Raw genomic sequence first — 11,536 nt, 5'->3', positions numbered from 1 at the left:
AGCACGCTCTTTAGTCACCCTCTTGTTATTATGTTCTTCAGCCTCCAATGCTAGTCGTTGCTCCTCAATCTTCATCTCCTTAATTTTTTCGTCGGCTCCAATGCAGGTATTTCCACCTCAATTTCAAGCATTTATTCTTTCGCTTGCACCTTTCTATCCTCGGCCGCCGCCTTTGCCTTCCACATCTCCTCCTCCATCATCTTCATCTTGTAGAAACAATGCAACTCGTCCACCATTCGGTTGGTCATCAATGCCCTCTGCACCTCCACCACTGCGGTGAGCTCTTCCATGTATGCTCAAACGCCTCCATTCTTCTTTGCCTTTGCATTTTTTTTTCTCCATTCAGATGGCCACTAGGAGTGGATGGGATCTTTACCAACTCATTATTATCAATGAATGTGTTAAATATTGTCCTCATTGGTGTTGTTTCATAGTTCCTCCTTATCCATTTCTCATTTCTCACAAGAATCATGTAACAATGATGCAAAGAAAAGCCCTTGCCGCTGTCCCTCTTGTTCCTTTGCCAAGCTTGGTTGGCCGATTTGTACTCGTTAATGGGCACCCCACTCGGCGGTGCTAGGTGGACTCTATCAACCCAGAGATGTTTTTGGCTCTGTACTTACTTCTGCTCTGTGCTAGGATGCAGCTATTTTACTTGTTGCCTCACTTCATAATGACTTCGCCTTTGCGACCAAGCAACTAATTCGATGTAAACTAGTACTCCCTCCGTTCCAAAATTCTTGTCTTAGATTTGTCTAGATACGGATGTATCTAATACTAAAACGTGACTTGATACATCCGTATTTAGACAAATTTAAGACATGAATTTTGGGACGGAGGAGTATTCTCCTATTCACCCCCTTTCCCTTTATTAGCTTTTTTCGGGTCCCTTTATTAGTTGATGGACCTCAAAATAGGTTCCATTTAAATGTGCGTGCAATTCCTGGTTGACAACTGAGATGCAATTAAAATGTGCCTGAGAAAGCAACCGGGTGTAAAGTACTGTTGCGGCTGCATCACCTTCATACAATTGAATGAATTAAACATGATTTTGAAAAACATAGTGAGAAGTCACCCAGGGGCTTACTGGCTAGCACCATGGATATTGAGGTAATCATCTTATGTTTGAACTCGCTTTTTGTTATCAATTTAATTGGTGTTGAGTTCCTCTTAGACTTAAGACGCTTAAAAATAAGTCCGGGTCAATGACACTGACTATCTATTATTTTATCTGTCGGTAAACTGGTTAGGTGCATCAGAAGTTGTGTTCAACTTCGGTCCATTGTGGTATGCTTGAAAAGAAAACCGGAGGGAAAGAGAAACCAAGCGAGAAAAATAATTGGAGGGAAGCCTTTTTGGCTTAGCAAAAAGGGTCGCGCAAGTCGCTGTCTTCTTTGGCTTGGGAAACCGAAAGTGACTCACAAATACAAAGCGCCTGCATTACTTAGCCGCCAATAATTGGTGAAAACGAAGGCTTTCTTTGCTGGCTAGAGGGAGCTGGATCGGAGTGCTTATTTTTCGTAACACAACCGCAAGCTTCGGTCAGCCGGCCCTTCCTTTCTCGGTGCATTTCAACATCGCTGTACTATCATGGAAGTAAAATGTCATTTCCCCAGTCATATATCATTGCTTCATTTCTCCTTATCTTCGCCCGTCTCTTTTCCCTTCGTTGGTGTTACTGTATAGGAGGGAAAAAAGAGGAAGAAGAGAGTATCCGGCAGTGTGATTTGTTTGATTCTACTTCAGAGGTGCATCCGTTTACACTTGATTGGTCGTTTTCACCAGCTCTATCCTCAAACGGAGCTAAGTAACTGCCGTCTACGAGAATGACGGTTCACTGCTGAGTCTATACTCCCTCTGCCCGGTGAAAGTTTACATTTAAAATTTATCCATAAAATAGTGTACTTCTATATTCCGAATGCACTTTAAGCGGGGAAAAAATGCTTCTATCTTATCACACGATAATCAAGACTAATTTCATTTTACACATGATCCTCTAAATTTCTACATGCATTTGAACTCATTGGGCGTTGCCTAGGAACGGGTCTGCCGATCCAAGACCGAGGGTGAGCTCGGGGTCCGGGCTCTTCGCGTGCAGAACGACTGCCTTATTCCCAAGCTGCTCCATCGTCTGCACTCCCGTGCGCTGTCCCGGTGGGCCTCCTGGGCCTGGGACCAGTCGGGAGGGAAGTCTCTCTTGGCCCCCCGGGCGTTCCCCCCTTGAGGGTGAGCATTGGCAGACCCTCTTGGAGCTTCTGCTGGTCTACCGTGCCCTCACGAGGGTGGAGGTGGGGGATGGGATGACAACCTCGTTCTGGCAAGACCGGTGGCTCCCCTGCGGCCCGCTCCGCGTGGCCTTTCCCGCTTTATTCACTCATGTGGTTCGTCGGGAGGTGTCGTTTTGGGAGGCCCACCGTTGCGGGATGCGCGCCCTGCTCATGCCCAGACTCACTCCCATGGCGGTGAGAGAGTGCGGGGCTGTCCAACAGTTGGTGGAGGGGGTCCCCTCCCCAGAGGATCCTGACTCCCGGATCGCTGCTCTCTGCGCGGGCCCCAAGGGCAAGTTCTCTTCGCAGGAGGCGTACGCCCTCACGTGCTTCGGGGGCGTCGAGGCGGCGGCTGCGACATTTCTCGGGTCGTCTCGTGCCCCGCCGTGTGTCACGTTATTCGGTTGGCTGCTCTCGCTGCCGCGCATTCATACGCGGGACGTGCTCCTCCGCAAGACCATCAGGCGGGGTGTCCATGTTGTGAGGCTGAGCTTGAGACGGCGAATCACCTCATTTTCGGATGCCCTTTCGCAGTTCAGTTCTGGCGGTGCCTCGGCCTGTCGGCGGTGGGGGCGACGGTGGGGTCTCTTCACTGCTTCGATGCGTCCCCCGCTGCCGGTGCTGCATCGCGTGCCTCCTCCGTCCTTTTTTAGAGAAAAGGCCAGAGCCCGACTTTATAAATAAAGCCATACGGCAGCGTCATGACATCGAACAGGAAAGAGACCAGCTAGCGGAACACCGCAAACAGTGCACCAAGCAAACAATTTGAGACCGACAAAACACGAAGGGATACAGGCATCATGCCAAACACGGCGCGCAGGCCGGGAGGGAGAGAAACCTAAACTCCGCAAACAGCAACTCCAAGATTAGACGACGGGATCTCGCCCGGAGATGAGGGATGCCGAAGCCCGAATTTTGTCGATGAGCAGGTCCAGGGCATCCCGATCTTCCTCCTTAGTCAATGATCTCCACTGCTACAATAGTATACATGATTTGAAAAGAACGTCAGCAGGCTTAGATCGGAAGATATGTTCAATAGTAAATTTGTTCCTAATAGTCCAAAGAGCCCAGCACAAGGCTCCTAGGCCGACCCAAAACACCCTCTTGGTAACCCCAACCAAAACTTTGGCTAGGTTTCAAATATCGGAGAAAGAGGAGGGGTTCCAAGAAACCTGTAACCAAGATCTGACACAACACCAAACTAACTTGGCCAGCACGCAATTGAAAAAGATGTGATCCTCCGTCCTCCTTTGCTGCTGGAGGCTCTGGAAGCGGTGAGACGTCGTCGTCTTCAGGAATGACTTACAATCTCTTGCGGCCACCTTCAAAGCCTGTCGCGACGACGCCATGCTTTGGCGTGCTCGGCTGGCGAAGGGAAATCGCACCCACATTGATGTCTGGTTGTCTGGCCTTAGGTGTGGGTAGTGAGACTTGGTTTGTGAGGCGTGCGTGAAAACTTGTATGCCTCCCCCTCCCTCTTCCTTGTAAATCTGATCACTCTGGGGCTTTGGTCCCCCTTTTGGGTAATATATTCAGCTGGCGGAGCCCCCTCCCCCTCCCTCTTCCTTGTGAATTTGATCACTCTGGGGATTTGGTCCCCTTTTTTGGGTAATATATTCAGCTGGTGGAGCCCCCCCCCCCTTTGAAAATCTCATTGGGTTAGATAATTAAAGACGAGAGAGATGGTTTGCTTGCACTTTTTCAATGCATTTCTTGTTTCACTTCACAATTTGTTCTAAAATTGGCTCCCCTCCCCTCGCGTCGCCTCCCCTGGACGACACTAGGGGTCCCTCAACCCTAGCACCGCAGGCCTCCCCTCGCACATCTTCCTACTGCCGCTGCCGCCATCGTGGGCCGTGATGGCGGCGGGCCCGGTGCCGAAGGCACCTAGGCGGGCGGAGGCTGTGAGATCTCATCTGAGGCAGCAGGGGTGGCACCTCTCGTGGGAGTCCGAGGGCGGTGGCTAGGGCGGCGACCCTATGCCACGCGGCGGTGGTCGCAGTTCCATGGCCGGCAGGGCGGCAGCCCTGAGATGGATGGCGGCGGTGGCAGCACCTCATCCCGCGGGGTTGGTTGATCTGCGGAGATGGTGACGGCGGCGGCTGCGAATCCAACGCCCCAATTGGATCCGCCGCGGGGTGGCCTTGCGCCGACCGACGGCACGTGGAGGGACTGGTGAGGAGATGACGGATCTCCGCCGGAGTACTGACGGAGGCGTACGTCTTCGTGGCGAGGCTCTGCTCGGTTCCAGCCAGCCTAGAGAGATCGGGGCGACGTGGCTTCTGGTGAAAATCGTGCCTGACTGCGGTCTTGGGGACGATGGCGGCGTCTCGGACGTCGTTCCTTTCTCGAGGCATCGTCGTTGTAGATCACGTCAACCTGATCTGGATGTTCCGGGGGAAACCCTAGATCTGGGTCTACCGGATTAGACGATGACGGCGCTTTCGGTGTCGTTCTCCCTTCTGGGGGCATCATTTTGGAGCAAGTGCTGGCCGGAGGGGACAAAAGGAAGAGCGGTGTTTCATCTTGCCCATTTATGGCAGCTGATCTCGGCGGTGTGGCGCAGTGGAGACTCGGCGCCCGATGCGCGGAGATGGACTCGCGCAGGATGATGGCATTGTCTGGCGTCGTGGTGGCGTCGACGGCAGCTAGGCTGGGCAAGGTAGATTCAATAGTACAACATTGAGGATGGATTGGTGGCAGGTGGTTGCGGCGGCCTCATACCCGGCAGACGTCCTGGTTGAGGAGTGGCCGGACTGGTAGGTGCCCCATACCCCGCAGGCGTCCTGGTTGTGACCTCAGGTCTTAGATGTTAGGATTGGCTGCGAGGTATGTTTGATACTAGACCCAGACTATCAGCATCCCTTCATCAATTGGATAGGAGTAACAACAGTTTTGTTGCCTAGACGATGACTTCAGTCTTATTGTTGTATGACTTTGTAAGATCTTGTGTGAATAATTAATAAAGTGACTACATGCATCATCCAGATGCAGAGGCGGGGGGTCCTCTTCCATTTCAAAAAAAAATTGTTCCAAAAAATTTATATGTATACTTTTTACCACATGGATATGTTTTGAAACATTTAAGATTTGGATTGACAACAAAATGAGGCACCTTAAGACTAGCCACAATGGATAGTAAGATAGAGTAGTAACATGCCCATGTTACTACTCTATGTTACTATTTTTATAATGGGGAGTAACATATGTGTGGCAACATACGCAACACTTTATTTATTAAGCTATAGACTCATTTTGCCTTGATATGTACGATGTTATTCATACTATTAGGCTAGTCATAGTGGGAGTAACATAAGTAGTAACATAGATGCCACATAAGCAAAAAAGATGATGTGTCATGTAATTAAAGAGGAGAGAGACAAATAGAGTAACATAATATGTTACCATAACATAGCGGTTCCCAATACAAAATGAGTCTACAAAGCAATAAATGAAGACATGTATGTTACTACATATATGACACTTCCCACTATGAAGGTAGTAACATGGACTAGTAACATATGTATATTACTAGTCTAAGTTACTCCCCACTATGACCAGCCTTAGGCTAGCCATAGTGGAAGTAACTTAGGTAGTAACATAACACATCCCAAGAAAAAATTGCTTTTGTGGCATAGAGTTAATGAGGAAAGAGATGCTTGTGGTAACATAATATGTTACTGTAACATAACACATCCCGAGGTAAAATGAGTCTATATCTCATTTAATGAAGGCTTGCATGTTACCATCCATATGTTACTACCCATTATGAAGGTAGCAACATAGACTAGTAACATATGCATGTTACTAGTCTAAGTTACTCCCCACTATGACCAGCCTTAGTAATTAGCTATGTTATCACATGTCTTTTTTTCTTCATTTATTGATTGCCACATCATCTATTTTATTTAAATATGTGTGATGTTACTATCTATGTTAACTCTTTCACGCCACAATTATTGTCTGGCCACTCCGCGAAAGCTTGACACGTCGACTCTGACACTGCGGTGATAATATGCAGGTTCGGCATCCAAATGGCTGATCAAGGACAGCAACAACCTCTGATCCCGATCGGTGGCTTTGCATCCAAATGTCTAACCTTGAGGCAACAGATTCTTGCTCCGCCATACAGCTAATGCCATCCTCATTGTCTCCTCACTCCTTTTCTATTTGGGGGCTCATTGTCTCCTCACTCCGTTAATTTTATTTCCTCGTCGTGTACGCGACCGTGGGAGCAACAACTGTGATGGTCTGGAGTATTGTACCGATACATACAACCAATACGACTGTGAGTATACATACATACGTCAGGTCACATTTTACCCTGCTAGCTTCTTAAATACAATGGCATGCAAGTCCATGGCAGCAGTCAGCGAAAGGACGAGCACAAACTGAGGCGGAGCGGCGTTTGGAAAACAAGGCGGGTTGAGTTGGAGTCAGGGTACGCTTGCCCGAAAATACTCTCCTGTCGACACCTCGGCAAGTTTCCTCCTCCTCCTACTAGTTTGCTTCAGCTGACAACGTTGGGGTTGTTTAGTTTGAGACTAAGTTTGCCAAAGCTTGCCACATCTAAGGTTAGGCAAAATTTGACCAATTTAGGTGTGTGTTTGGTTCAAGCCACACTATGGTCCCACATCACATATACACAACAAATGTGGCAAGATTTTCTTAGGCTTGCCAACTTGCGGCTCTCATTTTAAAGAACTAACCTTAGACAAGTTTAGCAACATTGTATGGCAAAATGTGGCACTCTTAGACCTAGAACCAAACAAACCCAACATCCTCCGGCCGCAACCAAAATTTCGGCCCCGAAAACTTGAGAAACCCAACCATCATCAGATGAGATTCACATGAAAGAAGAAGGCAATAATCAAAGCAGATAGGGACTTCTTTTCCCTTGGCGTCCCATTCCATCCAAATCAACCAACAGCGTCTCGTCAGCTGAAAAAAAATGAGAGAGAGAGAGAGAGCTCGGCCCGCAAAAGTCCAAGGGAATATCAGCGGCCGCGCTACGCGACAAGGCGCCTGCCATGCTCGGCCCCCCGGTTGAGTCCACTCGCCAGATGCCGCGCCAGCCCCCACGTGTACGACAGCGATCCCTCCGCGTCACCGGGGTAACCTCACCGGCGTCGCCCGTCAGCCGGCCGACCCTCCCCCACCCCCAACTTAATGCACCGCTCTCTGCTCCCTTGCTTGCTCGCCTCTCCTCCCTCTTTTTCATACTTGCTCCGGCCGGCTTCATCTGCTCTCTGCTCCCCCACCCTTCCTCATCAGCTTCCCACGCAAGCCCGTCGCGTCCACGACCGGTGGTTGCCACGCCCGCGACTGGCCGGTGGCGATTGCGCGCGCGCGCTTTTATGCTCCACGCAGCTCGCTTCTTCTTCTTGGACTCTTGTAGCAGCGCGGCTAGCGGTGGTGCACCCGGCCCCGGAAGGAAGATTCTGCTGCTGCCATGGAGGTCGACACATCGTCCGCGACGGCCAAGAGCGGCGGGGCGCCGCCGCTGCCGCCGCCCGGCCCGCCCGCCAAGAAGAAGCGTGCTCTCCCCGGCATGCCAGGTGATTACTCTATTTAATTAACCTCTTGCGATTGACCGAAAGCGCGAGCTGAGGCTGCTTAATTTACCGAGCGAGCGAGGCTCTTGTTGGCTTGTGGGGGTGATCTTGGTTCGTGCACACACGCAGATCCCGACGCGGAGGTGATCGCGCTGTCGCCCAAGACGCTGATGGCGACCAACCGGTTCGTGTGCGAGATCTGCAACAAGGGGTTCCAGCGGGACCAGAACCTGCAGCTGCACCGGCGGGGCCACAACCTGCCGTGGAAGCTCCGGCAGCGGAGCGGCAAGGAGGTGCGCAAGCGGGTGTACGTGTGCCCGGAGTCGAGCTGCGTGCACCACGACCCCTCCCGCGCCCTCGGCGACCTCACCGGCATCAAGAAGCACTTCTGCCGCAAGCACGGCGAGAAGAAGTGGAAGTGCGAAAAGTGCTCCAAGAAGTACGCCGTGCAGTCCGACTGGAAGGCGCACACCAAGACCTGCGGCTCCCGCGAGTACCGCTGCGACTGCGGCACCCTCTTCTCCAGGTCCGTCTCCGTCTCCGTCCCTCCCTCCCTCCTCGCCGCCACCAATTTGCTTCTTCCACTATCCATTTACTGACTGACTGACTGACTGACTGACTGACAAATTGGCGGCGCGTGCGTGCAGGAGGGACAGCTTCATCACCCACCGCGCCTTCTGCGACGCGCTGGCAGAGGAGAGCGCCAAGGCGCGCGCGCCGCCGCCGGAGGACGGGAGCTCAGGCGCTGCTGGCCCGCCGGCCCTACCGCCGCCGCAGGCACCACCACCAGCCGCTCCGATGCCACTGCAACAGCTGCCGCCGGCGCCGGCCCCGGCGCCCGCGCCGCAGCAGCACGAGGAGCAAGGTAATGGTCAACGCACTACTATTCATCCGTCCATTTTAGCTGCTCTCGCTCTGGTCAGGTCAAAATTGACAGTACTGGAGGTGCTGCCGCTTTGACCACTGCGTTAGTATGTTTTGGAGCGTTATGGTGTTTGTAAGATTGCGTGACGGGGAAGAAGGATTTTACTGTGGTGGATTTTTGTCTGGAATGAAACCGAGACCGAGAGATCTCCCCAAAAAATGCAGTTTTTGTCCGAGAGCTAGGGGGAGCAGTGACCGAGTACATACATGTTCTTGCACGCCCGCATCTCGAAATCCAATTGATTAGTAAGTTTACACACGCGTTGAATTCATAGAGAGAGAGAGAATTCAGATTCATTTTTGGGAGCATAGTGATCCTACTTGATGGCTTCTTTTTGGATCGTGTAAAGGTCTGTGTGAGTTGTGAGTTCTGATTAGTGGCTTTGTGATGCAATCCCAGTTGAAGTGCAGAACCTTTCTGGAGTTTGGACTTTGGGAACTTCGAATCATCATCAGCCGAGAAAGAGAAAAGTAGCCCACGAACACACGAAAAAGAGCCCCATCATGACTAGGCTCGCTCCTCCCTTTGCTTTCTGGCCCTGTCTCTCTCTATTGCACGAGCTTTTAGCGCTTAACATTTTAATTCGTTTAATTTTATGTCTGTGATCTGAATCTTGCCGCTGATTTGCTGAGACATTTGTGGTTCATGCAGAGCGGGAGATCGGCGCTGCCGCGCCTGAGTCCGTCGTCCAGTACGCGCCGCCGGCGCCGCCGATGCCGTCCCCGCCCTCAGTCAACGGCGCCAATGTCAGTGCCAGCACCAGCAGCGTCTCGGCCACGTCGCAGAGCCTCCTCGGCAGCATGTTCGCGCCGTCTTCCGTGGCCCAGGCGCCGCAGTACCCGGAGCGCGCACTGGCCGCCAAGCCCCCGTCGCTGTGCCTCGCGACCGATGCTGCGTCCGCCCAGTTCTCGGCCCCTGCGGCTGACCGGCAACAGCAGCAGCAGCTCCCGCCGCCGTCGCCGTCCCCGTCGGCGCACATGTCGGCCACGGCGCTGCTGCAGAAGGCGGCGCAGATGGGCGCCACCTCGTCGAGCTCCTCGTTCCTGCGTGGGCTGGGCCTCGACATCTCGTCGTCCTCGCCGGCGTCGACGTCGTCAGGTCAGCAGCAGCACCACCACCAGCAACACCACCAAGAAGCCATGCAGATGCAGTTCCCGGAGGGGTCGCTGCAGCAATGGCCGCCGCGGTTGGAGCCCGAGCCAGCCCCGATGATGTCGGCCGGGCTGGGCCTCGGGCTGCCATACGACTCGACCGGCGGTCCGATGGGGTTGCCGGAGCTCATGATGGGCCAGTCGTCACTGTTCAGCGCCAAGCCAGCCACGCTGGACTTCCTGGGGCTGGGGATGAGCCCCACGGGCGCGACCACGAGCAGGGGCCTCCCGGTGTTCATGCAGCCCATGGGCGGCGCAGTCGGCATGGCCCGGAGCGGCAGCGGCGCCGCCGAGACGTTCGGCGCCGGCCGGGGCGCTCAGGCGAAGCCGTGGGAGAGGAACCCGAGCAGCTCACCAATCCTGTAAAATGCCACTAGCACTGCTGGGCAGTAGTAGTAACACGTAGCACAGCAGCTGTGAATCGGCCAGGTTACGCTTAATCAATTAGCAGCAGCTAGCCAGTCCTTCGCCGTTCTTTTGTTTCTTTCTTAGGTTACAACCAAGCAAGTTACTTTTGTTCCTTTAGGCTTCAGCTTAGTACGAACGCCTGGCCTGCCCTGCGCTGCCCTGAAGCAAAGTTTCTTTTGAAGTTCACACACCAGTCAGTGTCTTTCTCCATCAGCTCTTCTCTGCTTTGTCGTTTGCACTTGTTTCCCCTTGTTTGCTTCCTTGTTCTTGTCACCTTGCTGCCACTGGCCCCTGCATTTGAGCGCCGCACTAGAGCAGCACAGTGCGTAAGTGGAATTTAATTTGGTGACCACCTGACCTGCTGCCTGCCTTCGGCCGGGAGATGATAAAAGCATTCAAACTATGCCCCCAAATGATATTGGGCGTGCATCGTCATGTCACCAGATTGGCACAATTCTCTCCCCCAGCTTGCGATGGTTATGAATGCTGCTAACTTGTGTGGGCGCCAGGTGCATGCATGGGTTGGTGACTCATGCTTTAAGTTGGTCAGGTGTTGCATACTTCTGTGGAAGTAGTAGTACTAGTAGTTGGGTGCATGACGAGCTCCATCAATGGTTTATGGCCGGCCTCATCTTTCAGATAATTGTACCAGCATCCTAAATTTCATATTCCGGGTAACTTAAGTCCATTATTGGCGATGCGCCTATGATGTTTAATGTGATGGCGCTGGACGAATTTTTTTTGTACGATTAGGTGCGCGTCCTCTTCCAGGACAATGTCACCCTGAATAATTGGCACCACAAGGAAGCGTAGGGAAGCAAATACTCTGCAGCGGCAGGTCGTGTTCACATGGAATAATTGGTTGTTCGAACAGTGGATTCTGTGCATCGATGCAATGTCACCCTGAAGTTTACGACACAGGATATCGTTATGTGCAAGTCCAACCGTGCAAGCAAAGCTTAGGGCATCTCTAGCCGATCCATCATATCTTCGATCATCAAAATCAGAAGCGTCATTTTTTCGATCATCAAAATCACTACGGATGCAATCCCTCATAGCTGTGAAAGCTTCAGAGCCCACGCGCAAACTCGTTATCGTTATAATACACCTTGAACCTTCAAATTTTCCTTGTGTGTGGGAAACGTGGGAAACGTGTGCCATTGCCACATAGCACGCATAAATTCATAGGTAATATTGCCATCAAATGATTCATTGAAGGAGATTCTACAA

At 52.2% G+C, this 11,536-nt stretch overlaps 1 protein-coding gene across 1 annotated transcript; it reads left to right on the top strand.

Moving 5' to 3' along the window:
• The first annotated feature begins 7,432 nt into the window (after positions 1-7,432).
• LOC119291361 (zinc finger protein GAI-ASSOCIATED FACTOR 1-like) lies at positions 7,433-10,524 on the top strand. The gene is made up of 4 exons (XM_037570105.1): positions 7,433-7,825; positions 7,952-8,348; positions 8,470-8,687; positions 9,399-10,524. Exons 1-4 carry the CDS (start codon positions 7,720-7,722, stop codon positions 10,262-10,264), a joined length of 1,587 nt encoding a protein of 528 aa, XP_037426002.1. The 5' UTR covers positions 7,433-7,719; the 3' UTR covers positions 10,265-10,524.
• The last annotated feature ends 1,012 nt before the right edge of the window (positions 10,525-11,536 follow it).

Source organism: Triticum dicoccoides, chromosome 4B (assembly GCF_002162155.2).
Source record: "Triticum dicoccoides isolate Atlit2015 ecotype Zavitan chromosome 4B, WEW_v2.0, whole genome shotgun sequence".
In the NCBI taxonomy this organism is placed as follows: Eukaryota; Viridiplantae; Streptophyta; class Magnoliopsida; order Poales; family Poaceae; genus Triticum; species Triticum dicoccoides.
This window is presented reverse-complemented; position numbering and strand designations above follow the sequence as displayed.